This window comes from Nansenia antarctica, assembly GCF_963989245.1.
Source record: "Nansenia antarctica genome assembly, chromosome: 15".
Lineage (NCBI taxonomy): Eukaryota > Metazoa > Chordata > Actinopteri > Argentiniformes > Microstomatidae > Nansenia > Nansenia antarctica.
This window is the reverse complement of record NC_137685.1, coordinates 7,264,189-7,288,188: the sequence shown is the minus strand read 5'-3', so window position 1 is coordinate 7,288,188 and position 24,000 is coordinate 7,264,189. Positions and strand designations below refer to the sequence as shown.

General features: G+C 45.3%; 2 protein-coding genes across 2 annotated transcripts in view; both read right to left on the bottom strand.

The window, feature by feature from the left end:
- Window positions 1–1,859: 1,859 nt before the first annotated feature.
- On the bottom strand, window positions 1,860–6,379 carry LOC308170952 (SAM pointed domain-containing Ets transcription factor-like; the record flags this gene model as incomplete). The annotated part of the gene is made up of 5 exons (XM_080545806.1): window positions 1,860–2,038; window positions 2,887–3,021; window positions 3,326–3,373; window positions 3,769–3,966; window positions 5,878–6,379. The coding sequence occupies 5 exons, from the start codon at window positions 6,377–6,379 to the stop codon at window positions 1,860–1,862; spliced, it is 1,062 nt and encodes a 353-aa protein (XP_080401932.1).
- A 16,717-nt stretch (window positions 6,380–23,096) lies between these two features.
- Window positions 23,097–24,000, bottom strand: part of lrig2 (leucine-rich repeats and immunoglobulin-like domains 2) — a gene marked incomplete at both ends in the record, with an annotated part of 15,951 nt that continues 15,047 nt past the window's right edge. Inside the window, one exon of the mRNA XM_080545805.1 lies at window positions 23,097–23,227. Coding sequence (XP_080401931.1) covers window positions 23,097–23,227 — 131 coding nt within the window. The remainder of the gene's footprint in view (window positions 23,228–24,000) is intronic.

Genomic DNA, 24,000 nt, shown 5'->3' with positions numbered 1-24,000 from the left:
TGCAGGACCGTGTGACGAGGTCGAGGTTAGTGAATATCTGAAGATTATTTTATTTTCTTTCCTTTACTAGAGGTGTAGAAATCTGTTTAGAATCTAGTTCTGTAATCTCCAAACTGTAGTGCCTGTTCATCTGCATATTCAAAACAAATAAAAGACGTCATCAGAAAATGAACCCTGGTGCTGGCTACAGTGAAGTTCACTGCTATGTTCACTGCGATGGTCAAAGGAACCATACGTTAAATCACTCCCCTTGAGTTAGTGTTCATTGCTTAGTGTTGTGCTGTACACTTACAGCTAGGTGTTGGCAGGTGTTGGGGCGGCTGTGGCGCAGTAGAGCCGGCGTCTAATGATCGCAAGGTTGGCTGATCGGCGGTTCGAGCCCCGGCTGTCCACATGTCGAAGTGTCCTTGGGCAAGACACTTAACCCCAAATTGCTCCCAATGAGCGGGCCGGCACCTTGCATGGTAGCATGTCGCCATTGGTGTGCGAATGTGTGTGTGAATGGGTGAATGAGAGGCCGTTGTAAAGCGCTTTGGAATAAGGTGCTATATAAGTCAGTACATTTACCATTTACCATTTAGGTGTTGTACTGTGTCTCACCAGTAGGGGGCACCAGTGACCAGAGCAGGTTCTTCTGTCAGACCTGTTCCCTTTGCTCTGTGTCAGGTGTGTGATGTCACCCTCAGGGCCTCAGCCTTCACTCCCTACTGGCTGAACTGAGCAGAACACCTGAGGTAATTGTTAAGTTGTGTTTCCCCTTGAAGGCGTCTGTCCTGGCAGCAGCTCTAATACCACTAAGCTGTGCCTAATTATCCACTGTGACTCATATACAAAAGGTATGGGATTATATATTTTACAGTGGTAAAAAAAAGACAGTATGCCAACATGCCAACATTAACGAAAACACTCAAACAATACCAAACAATATAGGCCTACTGATGTTCATCCTAAAAGAGAAACAGTTGAGATGAGAGCTAAACATGTTAAAGCAGGTTTATAAAACGGTTCCAAGAAGCCATTTTCTAAAACCTCGAACAAACAAACAACGTTTGGTGGAATGTGTGTTGTGCTGTCGCACAGAGTCCTGTTCACCAGTCATGCATGCATGCGCACGCACACGCACGCACACACACACACACACACACACACACACACACACACACACACACACACACACACACACACACACACACACACACACACACACACACTGTGATCAATCAAAGTTAAAGGTGGCTAGGGGCTATTATGAGAAACACAGACAGGCAGACCTGTGCGTGTGTGTGTGTGTGTGTGTGTGTGTGTGTGTGTGTGTGTGTGTGTGTGTGTGTGAGTGACAGGCAGACCATGCAAATGAAAAAGGCACTTTTTTCTTGTGGTTTAAAAGGAATGAACCTAGAACACAGACAGTCCAAACCTGGTCCAAACCAGGTCCACAACTGTCCCAAACGCAGGCGGAATGGCGGTAACAACAGGTGAAATGACTGGCAGTAACAGAGGAGTGCTCATGACATTGTGCGAGTTGCATCAAAAAATTCAGGTAATAACATTTCAGACACTCCCCCCGCTCTTACTGTGGCAACCCCTCACACCCCCGCCATCCCCACTCCCCCTGTAGCAGGAAGGACTGGCAGTTAGAGGGTTAATTCACACCTTGATTTCGGCAGTTTGACCCGGTGTTAGGACCTGTGTGAGAGTTGTGAGTCATTTGAAGGCCAGTCATTGCGCTGGCTCACGCTCAAGTCATCTCTATTTCTTTAACCTCACGTCCGCTTGGTTCAGGTTCTCAAGTGCAAGGCGGTCTGCTCTTCCATCTGTCTCCTCCTCCTCCTCCTCCTCCTCCACTCCCTCCTTCCCCCTCATACGGGGTGGACGAACTGGTAGACCAGCCTCTGGGACACGTCCGGCTTGCGGATGATGCCCTTCTTGTAGTACTGGCGGATGGAGCGGCTCAGCTTGTCGTAGTTCATGGCCGGACGGTTCTTCCGGAGGCCCCAGAGCCGAGCCACGTGACCGGAGTCCTCGATCTTGAAGACGCCTGGCGGAGGGGGCAGGGTGGGACAATGTCATTCTGATGTAGCATCATTTCACCTACCACACCTCATGTTAAGGCCTTCAGTGCTGAGGGTGAATGAAGTTTCCCCAGATGGTCAGCATTCTAGAGTACCACGGGTGACTTTATGAATCACAAAAAAAGTACCTAGTCACAAAGTACTGTTGCTAGTTAAAAGACTTGGCACTAGATGAATTCACATAAAACGCTTGGCACTAGATGAATTCACATAAAACATTTGGCATTAGATGAATTCACATAAAACACTTGGCACTAGATGAATTCACATAAAACATTTGGCACTCTAGGTGGTACTCTTTGGCAGTTGGTGAATTAATTTTTGTTTTGAAGTTAATGTTGTTGGTTTAGAAACCGGAGGACAGGCTCATTGTAATTGCCTCGTGTTTCATACCGTTCCGCATTCCATTCCATGCATTACAATGAGCCTGTCCTCCGGTTTTCTACCTCCACCAGCCTGTTTAACAAATCTCATGTAAAGGATGAACAATTTAGCGAATATCCACATCTCTGTCCATCCACCTCCACCTCCCACCTGTGAGCTTAGAATGATAAGGTTCTATCTCCGTTTAGGGCAGTTCAGAGATATTGAGCGTCAAAGTTTTTACATTCCATTATGTTTTGTGAGATGGAACCTTTGTATTTTATGAATTACTCACTCAAAAATTTCAACATTTTAAAAATAACACCACACAGGCATTAATAAACACCCAATGGATCAGATTATGTAAAAAACTCAATTTTGACAAAAATGGAGATCCTAGAACCTATAATTCTAAGCTCACGACCTGTGTCCATCCACCTCCACCTCCCACCTGTGTCCTTGTTCATCCAGCGGATGCAGCGTCCGTAGTGGTGGGGCTTCAGGAGGAGCTCCCTGAGAAACTGCCACAGGTGGATGGGCTGGCCTGAACACGACGAGTCAGCCTCCGACCACAGCTCCTCTCCCCCTGCGCGCGCACACATAGACACACACACACACACACACACACACACCCTGTCAGTCTCAGACTACACACCTAGAACACAGCACCTCTATCACATTCTGTCTGGGAGCTATGGTTACACGCACGCCCGCCCGCATGCCTGCATGCACACACACACTCACACACACACACACACAAACACACACACATGTGATTTGCTTTGCCACCCTGCCTCTGGGCTGTCATCCATCACTGGTGGCTACAACTTCATTGTTAGTTGGTGCATAGGAATACTTGAGCCCATATCTTCTAGAAAAGCCAAACTCACCAGTTATTTTACTGTCCCCAACTGAACACCGCTCCTTCATCCAGGCAGCTAGAGAGGGAGAGAGAGAGAGAGAGAGAGAGAGAGAGAGAGAGAGAGAGAGAGGGAGAGAGAGAGAGAGAGAGAGAGAGAGAGAGGGAGAGAGAGAGAGAGAGGGAGAGAGAGAGAGAGGGAGATAGAGAGAGAGGGAGAGAGAGAGAGAGAGAGAGAGACAGAGAAATAAAAAAAAAGTAAATAAATTAGAGAATAACATCTGTATTCTTCTCAGAGAAAAAACAGCTAACACGGCTAACACTGATGATAATTAACTTCTTCTTATTATTATTATTATTACTATTATTACTATTATTATTATTATTATTATTAACATACAGCTAACACACAACCAACTAACACAGCCAACTAATACACAGCTAACTAACACACCTCTAACACAGACAACTCACCTGACTTCCAGATGTCCAGGTGGGCGTGCAGCGTGTCGCCACATTGGGGTGAGCGCAGGCGGAAGTCCTCCTCGCTCATGCTGCAGAGGTCCTTCCCTGTGAGGTCCTGGAAGGCCTTGCCGGCCTGGGGGAGCCGGTACAGATGCTCCGTCCACAGCAGCCATTTCTGGACATTCCCTGAGGTCCACTCTGTAGGGTCTAACACACCACAACCCTGAACAACCCAGTATAGTATAACATAGTATAACATAGTATAGGTTAGTATAACATAGTATAACATTGTACAGTTTATGGTATAGTATAGCATAACATAGTATAGGAGAGTATAACATAGTATAACATAGTACAGTTTAGTATAGTATGGTATGAAATGGTATAGTATAGTGTAGTATGGTATAGTATCACATAACATAGTAAAGGTTAGTATAGTATGGTACGGTATGGTATTGTATTGTATAGTATAACATACTATAGTATGATATAACATATAATATAGTATTGTATTGTATAGTTTAGTATAGTATAGTATGGTATAGTACAGTAGTATAGTTAGTATAACATAGTATAGTTTAGTATAGTATGGTACGGTACGGTACGGTATAAAATAGTATAGGATATAGTATTACATAGTATAGCATGGTGTAGTATAGTATAGTATAGTATAACATAGTATAGTATGATATAACATATAACATAGTATGGTATAGTATAGTACAGTAGTATAGTATAGTTTAGTATAGTATAACATAGTATAGTATGGTGTATGATTTATTTATTATCATATATTATATGAATTATTTTATTCAGTATTTATCATACTGCCAGTATTTTGTAGGCATCAGAATACATATTCATAATGCATTTCAAAGTGTACAGTATTCGGGTAAGATACATTTTTAAATGGGTATTCATAATACAGATAGTTTCAGAGATAAGAATTATGAATAATGAATTACTTTAAAAAATAAAACTAATGTCAACTTCCAGCAACTCTGCAGTACAGGGCGTCCGTCATCCCGCTTCCCTGGGCTGTTTGTGTGTTTTTACTTGGTGCAGGTAGGGAGCACAGAGGAGCGTTCATACACCATGTGATCTGGGCACTGTGTCCTTTCCTTTCTTTTCTGAATACAAAACAAACATCGAATCGAAGCTTGATGTATCTGTATTGTGAGAGTGTGACTGTGACTATGTGAAGGTGTTTTAGGTTTGATGGTTAGGGAGGTTAGGAAGGGTTTGCACAGGGAGGGCTGCCTCTGGACTGATGTCTTCAGTTGGTTAAGCGCTCCATGACACTTTCAACTGAGAGTAGGGGCTGGGAGATGTCAGGGTGTGACAGAGGAGTCCTTACAGCATGCCTGCTCTCTGTGTTTCCAGACCTCACCCTGTCCTGTGTTCCTCGACTCAGACAATGGCCAGGATTAAAGACATCCTGGAGGCAGGCTAACAGAAGCTGCGTCAAGACATAATTTAAGCGTCTGTCATCTGCTGAGTTGTCGTTACAGCCCGATGTCTGTTGTTTTTAGAAACACTAGATCAACTTTCTGACTCAGTAATGCGGGGCTGGTTGGTAACTGTTAGGGTTAACAGACTTTACATTCTGCTACACGACGCTATGTTTGCATTGTATTGTGTAACATGTATGGTTACTGTACCAGGGGAGGTAGAAATCGGAGGATGGGCTCATTGTAATGCATGGGATGGACTGTATTGTAGCTAGGGGTTAAGGCCAATGCCTACATTTTGTCGCACCGCGAATTCGATTCCATTGTTTTGAATGAGACAATGCACACGGCGTGCGATGCGATATTGTCGCACGACAACATTCAATTCTCAATTCACACCACCGAAGTCGGACCAGGCAGGCTGAGAATCGAATGTTGTCGTGCGACAAAATCGCACACCGTGTACATTGGCCTTTAGGGTCAGGGTTAGGGTCATGGTTAGGGTCAGGGTCAAGGTTAGGGTTAGGGTTATAGGTAGGGTTAGGGTGCCTGTGGTCTCCCTGGAGAGACAGGCGAGGTGGTATAGAGAGACAGGTCACATGGTTTGGAGAGGCAGGTCAGATGGTTTGGAGAGGCAGGTCAGGTGGTATGGTGGTTAGTAGCTTACCTGGGGTGATGTTGAGCAGCTTGCAGGCCGTCTCGATGTCCTTCAGCACCTCCCCCACCACCATGCTCTGCACCTGCTCCAGGGAACGCTCCTCCTCTGGCCCTTGCAGTCCGCCCCCCAGCCCCAGGGCCTGGCTGTCGATCACAGGGACCTGCTCCGGCTCTCCCGGCTGGGCTGGCTCCACCTGGGGCTGGGGGCCGGTCTGGGTCTGGACCTCGGTCTGGGTCTGGGTCTGGGTCTGGGCCTGCGTCAGGGCCGGGGACATCTCTGTCACCTTCACCAGCCAGGTCGTGTCCTCGGTGAAGAGCATGTCGTAGCAGGACAGATAGAGGCCTCGCTCCAGGGCCTCCAGACGGGGCTTGGTGTCCTCCTCCTCCACGCCCAGGTCCCAGGCCTCCCCGCCCCCCCGCTCATCCCGCTCCAGCCTGCCCAGGGAGCTCTCTGCCAGGCCGCGGTGGGAGGAGAACAGCCTCTCTGGAAGACTCTCCACCGGACTCGACATGGCTGCCTACTGATCAGGGCAGAGGGAGAGAAATGACCATGAAAACATTTAACTGATTGAAAGATTCTAAATATGTCTAGAATAAGAGCTGGTTCCGTTAGAGGAGGAGGAGGCTGCAGTGACCAAACTCATACAGCTCTGATGTTGAGATACATGTCTAGCATTGAGTTTGACTGCACCAGAGTTGTGTGTGTATTAAACTAAAGGGTTCCTGCTCAGCTTACACAGAGTTCTGACACACACATACACACACATGGCGACCTGTATCCTCTATCTGACTAACAGTAAACAACACGTTCTTCATGTGAGTCTTAAGCCCAATGCACACGGCGTGCGATTTTGTCGCACGACAACATTCGATTCTCAATTCACACCACCGAAGTGTGTGGGTGTGAATTGAGAATCGAATGTTGTCGTGCGACAAAATCGCACGCCGTGTGCATTGGGCTTAAGACTCACGCCGTGTGCATTGGCCTTTAAACATCATTCTACTATTTCATGCATCAATTTCACGTATCCAAAAGAAAAAGTATAATATTTAGTTTTATTATTAATTAAGTATTAAGTAATTCCTGACAATACAAAATCACCCTACCTTTGAGAAATTACTGTTTATCCCTTTTGTGTCTCAAAACTCTGACTGCTAAACATCCAACACTTTCAACTCTGTGAGAAGCTCCATCAGCGCGTCAGGCATGGGTAGTCAGTGCAGTGTGAAGACGAGAGAGAGAGCAGGACTGAGGTGAGACGGAGTGAACCGGGTCTCTTTAAACGTGTCTGAGCCGAGGGGACGATGCCGGGGAGGAATGGCCCTCAACAGAGTGAGTGAACAGCGCCGCAGGGCCCGGGCTGGAGGTGATCTGACTGAGTGGCTTAGTGCGGGTCAGCGGGCCCGAATGGGCCGAGCCGTGGGGGCGAGTGACCCAGAGGACCGCGGGCGCCGGCCTGGCTTTCAACGTGGCGTCTCCACGCTCCCTCTGGAGATTTTAATCAAACGAAAGGAGAGGTGATGTGATGTGAGGAGAAGACACCTCGCCGAGGCGCCGCCGCCGGGCGCCAGTTCTGCTCAGGGAGGGTCTTCTGTTGTGTTTTCTGCGTTCTTTTTTTATTTTAATTTTATTTTAAGTATTTTTTTCTGAGTGTGGCAGTCCCACTCATATTTTTCTTTTTTTTTATTGACAGATACAGTAGAGATATAGACATGAAGGATGGGTGAGAGAGAGAGGAGGGATGACATGCAGGACATGTCCCCTGCCAGAATCGAACCGGGGACCCTGCGGGTACATGGTCAACGCTTAACCTGCTACGCCACCTATAAGCGCCCTTTTCTGTGTTTTTTAGGGGCGTATTTATCGTCACTCTCTGTACAATCTGGGCCCAGTTTTATTTTGCTATTTCATATGCGGGGCATACATTTTATATAGGTGCAATTCTGCCTGCAATTGACATTTTATCACAGGTAAAAGTCAATATTGACGGATGTCAGCTGTGGCGCTGCTTGTGTAAACTCAGGGTGAGCACGCTGGGCAGGGTACCGTCACTGAGGGGGGGGGGGGGAGGGACCGTGGTATCTACAACCGCTTATCTGTGTTCTGGTATAAGACGCGTGGTCTCGCTCAGCACATGTTCCAGGGTGTTTGCTACATACGTTTGTTTGTCCACAGATGGAAAATCTATTGTATCCGATTCATAAAACTATTATGACGGCACCGCGCCCAGGAACAGCCTTCAGACGTCTGCTCATCTAACCCTGACGCGAACCCATCAGAAATGCATCAGAAATGCATCAGAAATGCAGTAGGTTGACCTTAACCCATCTGTTTCTTCTTGGTATGAGCTTGTTGTCACAGCCGACCAGGACGTGTATTAGGGCAAGGGTTAGGGTTAGGGTGAGGGTGAGGGTGAGGGTGAGGGTGAGGCTTAGGTTGAGGGTGAGGGTGAGGGTGAGGGTGACGCCGCGTGCACACCGCGGACCGTGACCCACCGTTCTGGCGCAACCTGGTGGGATGGACTTGACGTACTTCAACGTGCCATGCAGATGCAAAGCTCTACTCGTGTTGCTAGCGAAGTTTCCCACAGAAGTGGGGAAAAAAACGTCAGATCAGATATATAAACGGGTTATTTTGATAAACTGGACACATTTTGTGAATATATATGGTTACTTTCTCGCCTGAAAACATATAAAAACTTCATAAAATGACATATTAACACTTGTAGAGCCAAATTACAGATTTTAGCCAATGGCGGCCAAAATTGAGGATTTAAAATCTGAGGCGAGAGCTCTGGGCAAGAAACTACTTCCGGTTTACTTCCGGTTGTTTTGACGGATCCAACGCAACGCAAAAAGCTGAAATTTTTTGACTGATTGACGCACCCTGCCGGTCAAGAAACGCAATGCAGAGCAACGCAACTGATCAACGCAACGGCCCCATTGAGATGAATGACTTCCGGTGCAACGCAATGACCCTGTGTGCACGCAGCTTGAGGGTGAGGGTTAGGGTGAGGGTTAGGGTGAGGGTGAGGGTGAGGGTGAGGGTGAGGGGGAGGGTGAGGGTGAGGGTGAGGGTTAGGGTTAGTGTTAGGGTGAGGGTTAGGGTTAGGGTTAGGGTGAGGGTTAGAGTTAGGGTTAGGGTTAGGGTGAGGGTGAGGGTTAGGGTTAGGGTGAGGATGAGGGTTAGGGTGAGGGTGAGGGTTAGTGTTAGGGTGAGGGTTAGCGTTAGGGTTAGGTTGAGGGTTAGGGTTAGGGTGAGGGTGAAGGTTAGGTTGAGGGTTAGATTGAGGGTTAGGGTGAGGGTGAGGGTGAGGGTGAGGGTGAGAATGAGGTGTTGTGTCCTCTGTACGTCCAATCAGACCCAGAGCGACATGCAAACCCTGAAGGAAATGAAGCTATCCTCTCCAAGAGAATCCTCCTCTCTCTATTCTGTCCCCCCCCCTCTCATTCCTCCTTTTATCTCAGACATTTCCCGTAAAGGCTCCTAGGATCCCCCACTACCCACTGCCCTTCCCCTCCGTCAGATTAAAAGCGGCCTGTGGTGCTCCCCTCTCCTCTGTAACAGCTGGCGCTAAGCCCATTAGCCCCGGCAAATTTAGCCATATTAGCTTTCTCCTAAAGGAGAAGTGGACAGAAGAAGAAAGAAGCAAACATGCTCCGCAGGGGAAGGATTAAGATCCGGGCCTGATCCCTAAATGAGTTTGGTCAAGAAGCTGATATTCATTTCAGGAGAATTAGCCTCCGCTCCATTTGCTTGACAGGTCAGCCTTATAGACACAGTGAAAGGACCTGAAAGTCGACACAGGCATCGCCCGTGGTAACCAACTCTGGTCGCGCATTCTTGCCATTGTAGCTTGATACTCAGACGGTCTTTGTAAGTCAGAAGTGGCCTTTGTATGACATTTCCTCTATGGAGACATGCCAGAGGAGGTTGGTGGTGGTAGAAATCAGAGGACGGGCATCAGCGTGATATTTTGGGTTCTATTTTCAGCTATGGCAAAATGGACACAAATCCAAACGCAGGTAAAAAAAAATGCAGGTGCAATGGCCGTCTGTGGCGAGGGTAACAGGTGAAATGGCCGCAGCGCTGGGTGGGTCAGGTGTCATCAGTTGCACCGAAACATTCTGGCCTTGAAAATAATCACATTTCAGACACAGCACCTCCGCCGCCACCACCACCGCCTGCGTTTGCACTCAGACTGGTTTTAACAGCATTACAATGTGGCCTGCTGTCTCTCTGAGGATGGATGGGTTATATAACGTACTGTGCTGGATCCTAATATGACCATCCCATTGTTTACATAAGAACAACGCTGCTACAACTAAGTTTAACTACCGGACAGAGATATCACACCCCCCCCCCCCCCCCCCAAAAGAAAATAAATAAATATGTATACCATATAATTCTACTTAATTCTACACAGTATATAATATAGGGTTGGGTTAGGGTTAGAATTGGGGTTAGGGTTGGATTAGGGTTAGGATTAGAATTAGGGTTAGGATTAGGATTAGGGTTGGGTTAGGGTTAGGGTTAGGGTTAGGGTTGGTTTAGGGTTGGGTTAGGGTTGTGTTAGGGTTAGGATTAAATTATGGTTGATCTCTCATGAACTATACTTGTATATCCTGCTTGGTATTTCACCAAAATAATAAGATTGTGCATACTCATACTTCATATAGATATGATGCCAATATCTAATGTTCACCAACACTCATTGAGTTCATCCAGTGGAGGCTGGTGAAGGTAGATATCTGAGCCCATCCTCCGATTTCTACCTCCACCAGCCTCCCCCTGGTCCATCCCCTCTGCTCCTCCCCAAGAAAGGACTCTCTTGTCCATTGTTTGGTTTTGGAGTTTTCCAGAAGTGTGTATAGTCAGGCGTGACTGTTTGCTGTGTGAGCCTCGGGGATCCTTTGTTATTGTTTCTCATGGGAAAACTTGGACCAACGGATGAAAGAAAAAAAAAGTTGTTCCAAGACCAACAGGAAACTTCTTGCCCAACACGAGGAGATAATACCCAGCAACGCCTGCTGTTCTCTGGGGTGCGAAAAATCAGCCAACAGCCTTATCTAGCCTCCTGAGTCACTGGACTGTTTTATTGGAAGACAGAGAGGACAGTCCAGGTGTCTGATACCAGACCTGTTCACCTCATAAACACCTGGGCAACAACCACAGCAGTTGTCAATTATTGCCACCTTTTGCCACAAAATGATTGGCACATCGTGACGTTAGAATTATAAGGTTCTATCTCCATTTTTGGTCAAAATTTAGTTTTTTACATAATCTGATCCATTAGGTGTTTATTAATGCCTGTGTGGTGTTATTTTTCAAATGTTGAAATGTTTTAGTTCCCCCTCAAATATGAACGTCAACTAATACAACTGGGGCGGCGGGTAGCCTAGAGGTTAGAGAGGCCGGCTAGCAATCAGAAGGTCGCTGGTTCAATCCCTGCCTCAGGAGGGAGCTGCATGTGAGCTGGTGACTGGAGGGTTGCTGGCTTCATATCTAAGGTGCCCTCGAGCAAGGCATTTAACCCCTAATGTCTCCGGGGGGCTGACTATGGCTGACCCTGTGCCTAGAGCAAAAAAAAAACAGTTTGACAAAAAGGTTTAATCTAAAAAACGAACTAATACAACTATACAGAGCTGAACGTTTCTGGTGCCAAAGAGGGATGGCATGTTTACCCAGGCTCAGAGGCCTGGGCCTGTAAGTGTGAAAACGTCTTACAGCATTAAGTAGAATTAGTGGGGTTTTTACTCTTGTGTTGCTATTCTGTGGTCGTCAGGTTAGGGCGTTGGCAGCGATTGATACAGGTGTGTTGCCACCTGGCCAGGTCCCATTGCCAGACATTGAAACATTTTATTGTTTTGTGGCTGGTAATGATAAAATCTTTTTAGGTATATGTATTGTGCTGATCAAGCACCTGTATCCTTAATCTCAGCCATCTCTGAGGGTGTTATTTCTGTTATTGAGTGCTGTGGTATTATGTTTTGGGCCAGCAGCCAAGCCACAGCGGACTCACACACCTGCCCTGCTGGCCCGCTGCCAGGGAGATGAACCCAGATAAAGACTCTTATTGACGGGTTCCTTCAACACACCTTTAACCCGCTCTCAGGCTCTGACCACATCTGTGACAGAGTTTGGTGAAAAAGTCCCCAAGTAGAGCAAGGTAATTTTTCCGTTTTTTTTTTACAAAACACATAATTAGATGATCTCGCAGTCCTGGCTTTTGAACACGTCCTAAAACGCTTGTTTGTTTACAAGCCATGTGTCACTAACCCAGTAGCCTACGAGGCAGGACGATTCAATGAATCCAGTTCACAAATAGAATAGTGATCCTAAAACTGTTGTTTGTTATATTGTGTGGGCCCTTCAACATTTACATTTGATATATAAACTCCTCAAAAATAGTTTGGAAACGTTATTTCAGTCGATTCTTCCTCCCCTTTGTTAATACCAATTGGTATTGTATTTTATATCGTTGGAAAGCCTGAATAGTCACCTTTACAACGAAGTACAACTTGTAAGGATCATGGATTCGTGGAATGAGTAACACAGCTAAACGTGTGTGTAGCGGCCAAAATCCCCAGCGATATTCTTCTGTTGGTAATCGACCAAAATAACGTTACCGAACTTTTTTTGAGGAGTTTATATGAAAATAAACTGAAAACACATAAAAAATAATCATTTGCGTCATTTGCGTGACTTGAGAATTGCCGACATGTGGACCTTTTCACCAGACCGTGTGTCACATTTGTGATTGGATAATGATCTGACTAACGCATTTGACTCCACAAGCAGGGAAACACCTTCATGTCAAAAGGGTTAGGGGACTATCGCCTCAACACATACATGCATTGGCTATGGACAGGCACAGGTCAGTCATTTAAAGTATTGTTGCTGATACCCCAAACAAAACAAAGAAAAACACATTACAATATTTTACCATACAGACAAGATAAGAATACAATAAAATGACAAAGGAAAAAGGGAACTGCATTTACTTGCAATAAGAAATAAGGAGGGGGGGGGGGCATATGTTTCAGTTCAGGGTAGGGCCGACAACATGGGTTTGATTTCAAGATGAATGATGAGGCCATCATAATCCCTTGTTCAACTGTTTTATTCTATTTATTTATTCTATTCTTTATTATTGAGCTTCCCACGGCTGTCAGAACTGCAGAGTCACTATCCATCTTCCGTCGTAGACTGAAGACCCATCTCTTCAGGTTACACCTTAACTGCTCCTCCTGAGACATCTTCTGCCCCCAGCACTGCGTCTCCTGAAGACACCCGCTTTCCCCTCTACTGTGTCCCTAAGAACTTCTATTGCCCCCCTTGTACTGTTTCTCTGTTTCTCCAGTGTAAAAAAATAAATAATAATAATTTAGAAGAAGGTGATAGGAGAAGGTTTTTCCTTCTATCAATGGCCCCGGGCCTGAGCTGGATTACTCTTCCTGCTACGACTGGTGGACTGATGATTCACATGCTTAGTATTCAAATGTATTGATTGTAAGTCGCTTTGGAATAAGGCGTCTGCTAAATGCCAAAAATGTAAATGTAAATGTTTTTATATATCTATCTATTTAGGGGTGTCTTATTAGGCAAGGTGGCAATACACCTTCTTGGCATGGGAGAGAATGAGACAGTCACCAGAATGCTTTGCGTTTATTTTGTAGTAAATAATGTTCAAGTGCTGTGTTGAGATATGAATAAGTATGAAGTGCCATATGAGAACTAGAGACTACAGTGCATTACACCTGTCCTTACCTGGTCAAGAAATAGGGCGGTCTCCGGGCGGTCGCTGGGTGGTTGCTGGGTGGTCTCTGGCAGGTGTGGGGCCAGCGCTAAGTGACCCAGACCAGATGCCGTTGTCCAGCAGGCTGGATCCAGGTCAGAGGGCTAGCTCAGACCGGACTCTGCAGTCTGCAGGTGTTGTGTTCTGATGCTGGTTACGATGATGGTTCTGGTTCTGGTTCTGGTGCTGGTGATGATGCTGTGGCTCTGAAGAGGCGGCAGGCAGCAGATAACAGTAGAAGACTGGAGAGGCCGTTACCTGTGGCCTGAGGCTCAGAGAAGCTTTCAGAGTGGCTCAGAGAGGCTGTCAGGGAGGGTGAGGTGAGGTGCAGCCCTGGAACACACGGCTAGCTAGCGCTCTCTGCCATGCAGACACTGCAGTGCTGTGGGTGTGTACCGAGTGAGAGTGAGAGTGAGAGTGAGAGTGAAGGAATTCCAGCTCCATTGACTGCAGGTTGTATTTATAGGGCTGCATTGTTTACTTTTGCTCCCAGTGTGTGTGTGAGAGCTGACCTCAGGACCAGGCCCCGGGCGCTTAACACACACCTCCACACGCACACAGACACACACACGTACACACACACACACACACACGTACACACACACACACACGTACACACCCCCTCAGGAGATCAGTCAGCTCTGATAGCTCTGATAATAGCTGACTAGCTTAGTAACAACAATGTAGCACCTTTTTAAAACAGTGTTACAAACTGTTTTACGAATGTGCAGCAATTATATAGCTATATATACAGTATATATACAGTGGGGAATAAGGATTGAACACATCAACATTTTGTCCAGTTCATGTATTTCCAATGAGCCTATTCAAGTGAAATTTGCACCAGACTTTGGTATTAACTCAAACAATCCTGACCAAAAATCGAAACATTAAAGTTCATATGTAAATAAAGTTATGTGTAATAAAGTGGAATGAAACAGGAAAAAAGTATTGACTGAAATTAATTCAATACTTAGTGGCAAGGCAAGGCAAGGCAAAGCACTAACTGAAATTAATTCAATACTTAGTGGCAAGGCAAGGCAAGGCAAAGCACTAACTGAAATTAATTCAATACTTAGTGGAGAAGCCTTTGTTTGTAATGACAGCTTCAAGGCACTTTCTGTATTAAGTAACTAATCACCTGCAGTATTCAGGTGTGATTTTGGCCCATTCCTCTACACAGATTATCTTTAAATATTTTTAAGATTGCAGGAGGCCCTCTTGTGAATCTGGATCTTCAGATGCTTCCACAAATGTTCAATTGGGTTTAAGTCAGGTGATTGACTGGGCCATTCCAACAAGTAGATTTCTTTTGAAAAATCTCGGAAACCAATTGCGAGTTTCCTTTGCTGTATGCTTTGGATCGTTGTCCTGCTGGAAGGTCCACCCACGTCTCATCCTCAGCATCCTGGTGGATGGCAGCAGGTTCATTTCAAGAATCTCTCTGTGCATGGCTCCATTCATTGTTCCTTCAATGATGAACAGTATGAACAGTCTTATTAAAGTCTTCCAGTACCACGAGAGGAGGAACAGCCCCAGACCATGATACTTCCACCTCCAAACTTCACTGTTGGTATAATATAGTGTTAATCGGGTGATGTGCAGTGCCATTTCTCCTCCAAACATAGTGTGTTGTGTGACAGCCAAAAAGTTCAAATTTGGTCTCATCTGACCAGAGTACATGCTCCCAGTAGTTCACTGGCTTGTCCAAATGTTGTTTGGCAAACCTTAAACGAGCTTCAATATATCATTTTTTCAGTAGTGGAGTCTTGTGGGCTGAGCGTGCACAGAGGCCATGGTGGTGGAGTGCGTTGCCTACTGTCCTTTCTGTCACAGTTGTACCTGCTGCCTTCAAGTCTTTCTGGAGCTCTTTCCTAGTGGTCCTTGGCTCTTTGGCTACTCTTCTAAGTATCCTTCTGACTCCCTGATCAGAAATCTTGCGAGGAGCTCCTGTGCGTGGCCAGTTGATGGTGGAGTGACGTTGCTTCCACTTACAGATAATGCCCCCAATGGTGCTTACTGGAAGATTCAGAAGTTGTGAAAAAACGTCTGTAGCCAATTCCATTTTCATGTTTTGCAACAATCTGGTTGCAAAAGTCTTGAGACAGCTCTTTGCTTTTACTCATCATTAGATGTTTGTTGTGTGGTACCTTGGTAACTATGGGGGATAGTGTTACTCAGGACCCATGCCATGCTGTATGAAGGCGAGTCCAAACAGATGGGTCTTGAGAGTATCAGAGCATCAGATGGCTGATAGAAGGGTGTTCCACGGGTTGGGTGCAGCAACAGAAAAGGCACGATCGCCAAGTGTGCGTCAACTAGTGTGAGGTATGACGGGGAGATCAGCATCAGAGGATCAGAGACCATGTGCAGGGGTGGAGGGGTTGAGCAGACCAGCTGGTAGGCAGGAGCCAGGCCATGGAGTGCCGTAAAGGTGAGGAGGAAGATCTTGAAGGAGATTCTGTATTTTATGTGTGAGTCCATGAAGTTGTTGCAGGGTGGGGGTGATGTGCTCCCAGGGTTTAGTGCGGGTGAGGATCCTGGCAGCTGAGTTTTGGACACGTTGTAGGCGATAAATGTAGCAACTCTTAAAGTTCTTTCAGGATTGTAATTACATCTTTAATGATCTCAATAGATAATAAATTAATAGAGGACAGTTAGTTGGTCACCCCCCCCCCACACACACACACACACACACACACACACACGCACACACACAGTTATTGTCGACTGTTGATTGAGGAGCAAGATACCAAACCATTTCACTATGTCAAGTATGGCTGTATGCGATGTACGTGACACATACAATTTCATTTGATTAGATTTAGTTGTGATGAAAAGTGGCAGCTCTGTAGGTGAGAGTGACTGTGAGGTAGGGGGTGGTGTGTGTGAGGTAGGGGGGGAGGGGGTGGTGTGTGTGAGGTAGGGAGAGAGGGTGGTGTGTGTGAGGTAGGGGGAGGGGGGGGGGGTGTCTGAGGCATCACAGGCCAGAGTGAGGGCTGAGTGGCTGAGCATGGCATGTGTTTGTACAGTTAAACAGACACACCAATACAAACGCACAGGTTTCACAATCACCAGTACCACGCCTACTCTCTTTGGGCAGTGTGTGCGTGTGTGTGTGCGTGCGTTCCTGCGTGCATATCTATCTCTCTCTCTCTCTCTCTCTCTCTCTCTCTCTCTCTCTCTCTCTCTCTCTCTCTCTCTCTCTATATATATATATATATATATATATATATATATATACATACATATTTACAGTATATATATATATATATATGTATATATGAGGGGGGGGATCTTAACCCTGAGATTTTGTTACAGCATATATATACACACACATATATTTGATAACCATAATCAATGTAACAAAATCTCAGGGTTAAGATGCCCCCCCCCTTTCTCTCCCCCCCCCCCCTCTCCCCCTCTCTTGTTTGCTTTTGGCTTTGCCCACATCCCATTCGTCTGTGCAGATTTGCATGGCAGTTATGGCATAAATTGTTGCTCTTTTCTTCTTTTCTTTGCTTTCTTGTTTAGAATAACATTCTCAAGGTTGGGAGGGATGTAACGGAGAGATGTAGGAGAGGATAGGGAAGGACGTCTGTCAGGGTTCCAAATGTCAAACGGTGAAGTACCTTAAGGGAGAGGCTCCCTAGAGGTGGAGGCTGGTGAGGCTGGTGAGGCTGTCTAGAGAGTTGGAGGCTGCTGAGGGTCATGATCTCTTAAACCAATACTGGAAATGTATGTTAATCAAATCTTACACATTACTAACAGGACAGGGGACACTGACAGAAAATGTGCTCATTGCGAAGAACCCGTCCTCCAGTTTCTACCTCCACCAGCCTCCCCTGTAACAGGATCACATTACTAATCGCTACTATCTCTCCAATATTTACTCTTGAGTCATTTCCTCAATTCGCCCCAGCAGCTGTGAAGTGTGCCTGGGTGTCAGGACAGACTGCCTGCACAGACAAGCCCAGTCGCCCAACAACCAAACCACAACCAGGGAGCAACCAAACCACAACCAGGGAGCAACCAAACCACAACCAGCATATAATTTAAAATAAAAACATAAATAAAACATTATTCAACAGTTGAATTGGTAGATATGAACACACTGCCTCAGGGTATACCTATAATATATTGTCTACCTTTATATCATTATAACTTGATATATACATAAAGAAAATACCCGTACATGTTTTCTTCCTTTCTCCAGCACTGTGACTGTCGATGGCACTTGTTCTTATGGAATGTTTCACTTATGATGACTGATGTACAGTTGATTCACCTGCTTAGACACATGTACTTATTATTAGTTGCTTTGGATAACCATTTTAAATGTACATGTTTTATTTATGTTTTTATTTTAAAAGAATGTGCTTTCACTGGCGAGATAGAGTTATTGAATTATCTCCTCAGCAATACTATTGAGGTATATCATTTAATTATGTGAATATCACATTTGATATTTTAGTATTTGGGAGTATTAAAGGGATTCCAATTGTATTTGGTCTTTAACATAACAGATTCCTCTCTGGTCTATTCCTCTCACTTTCTAACAAACATGAAGAACAATAATCCAATAAAAAGGTATTATTATTATTGAATTAATATAATAATCTATAAGAATATTATTCTGGAACACCCTGCAGAGACAGAGATAGTGCTGCCAAGCTAAGTTGCACAACAGGTGGAAAGCTTAAGTTAATACAGTCAATATTACACCGATTCACACAGACCTGTTTAAATGATAACCTTAAACACATCCATCTCTTCAGGCTACATGTTGACTGTCCCTCCTAAAGACCTCTTCATCCCCACGACCCCTCTGTACTGTAAAAAATAAATAAGAAATAATTGTGACTGCCAATGGTGTATGATGCATAGATGTATAGATGATTCACCTTAGACAAATGTACTTATTTGTATAGCATCCTAAATGTCTAAAATGTTAAGTAAAAGTAAACACACACACACACACAACAACAACAATTCTGTCAGTCTAGATTAGGGATGGGAATTGATAAGATGTTATTGATAGCGATTCCATTATCGATTCTGCTTATCGATTGCAATATTATTATTACAGTGATATTATTTAGCAATGTTGTGTCTATTGTTTGTGACATAATGTAATCAGATACAAACACTTCAGAATTCTTTCTCAACAATTGACAAAAACACAGCAAAGGGCAGTTTCAAAAAGGCACAACAGGTTCAGAACATAAAGAAATAAACCAGCGTGGGTCCGTAAATGCCACAGACTAGTCTAGGTGAACTGAACTTGTCTCCAGTTTAAATGGAGCAGAGATATTAAACCCCTTTAGTGTTCGTTTGAACAAGAAAAGAAAAGGAAACTCTCCTGACTGAGGATTGCAAAATATGTAACCTGTGTCATGATGTCTACCGCTCGGCTATATATGATCGACCTATAGGTGTCGCTATATGTCTTGGTAAATGGTAAATGGACTGACTTAGCCCCTTTCACACATACAAGCCTTCCCAGTAGATTCCATGCCATTTCCAGGGTCAGTGTAAGTGTGAATGGGACTGACCAGGTAAATCCGCTCGGGCAATTACCCTGGTCGAGACCTGCTGCCTGTGGAGACGCCTCACTGCGCTGGGTCGGTGGTCCACGCCCATAGCAAAGCTCAGGGGATCTTGGACCACATTTAAATGAGAAATGTTATGTGTTGTTTTGTTCTGTCTCATTGTCCATGTCGGGGTTTGGGGAGGTAATTAATTAATTGTTGGATTTTGATAGGTTTTAAACAGCCTAATGCAGCGGGGTACATGGGTGGGATCTGAGGGAGGCTGGGGAAACTTGGAGGAAGAGAGCAGAGAGGAACGACCTTCCTAGTTTGGGTTAGTGTCCTTCTGCTTTCAATACTATGTGTCTGGAGCACTGCAACAGCAGTTTTAGGACCAGCAGGTTTAGGAACGCAAGTCTAGTGACCCTAGTTCCAAACTGGTTCTCTGGCTCTGCAGACACAGGCTACTCTCTGCTTTGGCCCTGGTGTGCAATATACAGCTGTCATTCCTCCACACCCCTCCAGGGGGGGACACTTGTTCACATCCTGACATGAATGGAAAAACTCTGGACCAATACTGAGACTAGGACCCTTTATTGACCCAGTGGCGACCAGGGGCCTCACTTATAAACTTTGCGTACTACAAAAGAAGGCGTACGCCACTTTCTAAGAAAACTGGGATTTATTTAAAAAAAAAAATATATATATCTTGGAGGGAGAATGTGCGGTCCTCCACAGACACTTTGACCCACGCTGACGCACATCAATTGGAGAAATGAGCAACTGCGACTCCAATGGCAGAAGGGTGAAACTCAAGAGATGCTTTGAAATTGATACCATTGTGTAAAATAAATTTAAATATGACCTCTCACGTATTATATATGAAGAGTTCCCTGGAATGCATACAAAAAAAACATAATTTACGATAATAAACACAAACAGCAATCTGTTTTTGAAAAAGAACCCCTCAGATACAGTATGTTGTACAGTTTAATTGGGAATCATATTTAATTGGATCTGTAATTATTAAACAATACTTGCATGTTATGAAACGTATTCTCATAATTAATAAGGTGAACAGGAGGACAAATTACGTTTAACTGATGCCTTTTTCGATGCCTCAGTCGGACAGACACGAGTGCAGTTTCATAGAATGTTATCACGTTTGTTGCGCAGACCTGTTGCGCTTTTCATTGGGTTATTTTTTATTATTTTGCCTTTCTGCCGGAATTTGCCTTAATTGGCGTCATGCAGTCAGTATGCATGAATATTAATTAGCGGTGTTTCACTGACCATTTATAGGAAACTATTGGCATTAAACGAGTGGGACAAGACGTTCGCTCACATGCGCACAATTTAGAGTTGATTGTGATAAAAAAAGGGAAACCGGCGTGGGACGTGCGTACGCACTGTTATAAATCGTAATATTTTTGGTGAGTAAGCACTTTGTGTTTTGTCCGTACGCCACCTCTCACGTCAATCCTCCACAGTTTTACAGATGAGGTCTCTGGTGTTAGTAGAATGACAGCTACAACAACAACAGTCTGTTTTACACATGCTTTACACAATGTACAAGTAGTCAAGGTTACAAAAATTACACTTGACAACAAAAGGCAAAATGTCAACAATACAGGAAAAACAAGCAGCATTTAATATCGCCAGAGCTTTACTGCAGAACTTTGGTAGAAAGTCAAAAGACACAAAGGTAACAAGGGAAACGTACGCTGAGCTGTTGGCAAAAAACATCATTCAATAGAGGAAACGACCTCACTGAACCCAATTCATCATCTCTCAGGCGTTCAGACTGAAATGCTCTTTAGGATACAGGTGGCCCTAACCCTTAAGCATAATCCACAAGGCCTAACCTTAACCCTGGCCAGGGACAAACAACAACATGCCTTCACTGTCTAGCAGAGAACATGACCCTGACCCCTGTCAAGATACTATTGAATGCATTGGCCTCAGATTGGATTGGTATGGTCTGATTTGGTTTGGTCTGATGTACTAGGTTTGGTCTGGCCTGGGTTTGGTCTGGCCTGGGTTTGGTTTAGTCTGGTCTGATGTACTAGAGTTGGCCTGGTTTGGTTTGGTCTGTTGTACTAGGGTTAGCCTAGTCTAGCCTGGTTTGGTTTAGTCTAGTGTACTAGGGTTGGTCTGGTTTGGTTTGCTCTAGTGTACTAGGGTTCGTCTGGTTTGCTCTCGTGTACTAGGGTTGGTCTGGTTTGCTCTAGTGTACTAGGGTTGGTCTGGTTTGCTCTAGTGTACTAGGGTTAGCCTGGTCTAGCCTGGTTGGGTTTGCTGTAGTGTACTAGGGGTTCGTCTGGTTTGGTTTGCAAATCAAGCCATGTAGGGAGAACCACCGTAGGGAGAACCACCACAGAGACGAAAGACCGTCTGAGACCCAGGTTCTGATCCAGACCAGACCAACATATCATACAGGAATCATCTAAGACATGTGCCAATGCGCACGCAGGCACGCAGGCAGGCAGGCAGGCACGCACACGACTCGGGACGGGACCGTCCTGAGACTCACTCAGCTCCCAAACCCTCCTTGGTTACCTGAACCAACAGAGGAATGTTCTGATGCAGCCTTGGAAATACAGCTTTGATCAACGCTTTGGCCTCGTCGTGTTGAAACCTGCAGCAACTATGATTATTAAAATAATACTGACAGACAGACAGACACACGTTCAAACAGAAAAATGTTGAGGTACATATTTTAGAGATTACTGCATTTTAGGAATCTGTCCCACCAAACAGCATAAAACTTTCAGGACATGGTAGTGTACAGATTATTAGCCAACATGTGTGTGTGTACATGTGCACCCTGTGTACACACACGTACACACACACACGATACATTGATTCTCCTTCTTCACAGTCCAATGATCAAATGTGATCTATATTAAAGGTTAATAGAAGGGGAGGGGGGGGGGGGGGTACACTGCATGATAAAAATCTACCAGGGTCAAAGGTCAAAGTTCAGTCCTGCAGAACAGTAGTGGGGGATTCCAGAGGAGAACATCGTCAGCCTGATAAGAGACTGTGACGTTACCTGAAGAAGTTACCCAGAATGCTCTGGGTATGTCGAGAACCACCTGGGGTCCTGTTAGCGTCATCTCAGACTACGTGACGTTCACGTACGTTCTGATCTTACTGACCCCGCCCACATAAGTCATCTGACAGGAGGGTACTGGTGTGAACCCGGAACCAGAACCACCTGTGTCATGTCCGTCATCCACGTTCAGCTGGGACTCTTTCTTACAAAAATAAACAAAGGAACAAAACATGAGTTCATTTACAAACTAAATGAGATCTGGAATAATAATCATCTGGTCTCAGACTCAGTCGCCACAGACCCCAGAACCCACCGGTACACACATGGATAACAGGGGTCTCTGTGGCCCCCTGGTGGAGGGAGGATGTCTGTGACGGGTCCTGGAGTCAAGATGACTGCTGCAGCAACAGCCTGGAGGCTCCCACCTCCCAGACAGATAGGACGGTGTGTGTGTGTGTGTGTGTGTGTGTGTGTGTGTGTGTGTGTGTGTGTGTGTGTGTGTGTGAGCATGTTCAGACTGATGTCTCCTTGTCAACGGCAGCATCCAACGTGGCTCTTTGAGGCATACATTCATACCTCCCTCTAGAAAGAGAGGAGGGTAAGAGGAGTGGAGGAATGGAGGAGGAGGAGGGAGAGCAGGCTGAGGAGCGTCATTCATCTGTCCATCTCTCTCTCTCTCTGTCTCTCTCTCTTTCTCTCAGAAGTCTTTTGTTGTCTTAAGTGACAGAAAGGATCTCTGCTCTGACGGAATGTAAACAAACAACAAAAGCATTTTTGGCAGAGAGCTGGGCAGGGGGAGGGGGTGGCTTATGTTGGGGGGTGGGGGGGCGGGGGGCAGGACTTATGTGGGGGCAGGGTGCTCCTGGGGGTTAGTCCTGTAAGAGGCGGGTCTGTGGTCCCGGGGAGGTCGCCCCCCACCCTCCCCAGCGGAGGACACCCGGGGGGGCGTGTGGACGGTCTGCTGCTCCTCACCTTCACCCCAAAACGACCTTGAGGAGGGGCCTGCAGAGGAGCGAGGGAGAGAGAGAGAGAGAGAGAGAGAGAGAGAGAGAGAGAGATATTATAGATATGGACAGTAAACTCTAACAAAACCAAGACTACTGTCTCCTTACCTGAAATGGTTAAATATAATAATTGCTTGATAAATGAAAAGAATGAGGTTTGCTTGGCCTTCAACAGCCATTTCAACAGCCAAAGTTTGTTTGATGATGATGATGATGATGATGAAGAGCCTCCTCCTGGTGGTTGTGGTTATAAATGTAATGTGAGCCATGCCTCTCCTTTCCTTCATTTCTATTAGTGTTGTTTTTGAGTTATTGCAATCCTTTGATGTCAGGAAGTCAACTGGGGAGGATAACTTGTATCCTGTTTTTCTCAAATTAGCAGCCCCAGTAATTACAGAACAAATAGCATATTTACTTAAACTGTCAACAGGCATAGTTCCTAGTATTTGGAAAACGGCTGGTTTTTCCATTACATAAAGGTGGGGAAAGAAGCGACCGTAATAACTATCGACCTATCTCCAAGTGATCCTGTTTAGCTAAAATCCTGGAAACATTGATGAAAGACAAAGTTAAAGCCTTTCTCTCTAACCACTCTGTTTTAAGCCCTAATCATTCTTGTTCTAGAGCTGATCACAGTACAATCTCAGCCACCACTTTAGTTGTCAATAGGGATGCTCCGATCTGGATTTTTGGGGCCGATACCGATCACCGATTTTTTCCCTCAAGATCAACCGATACCGA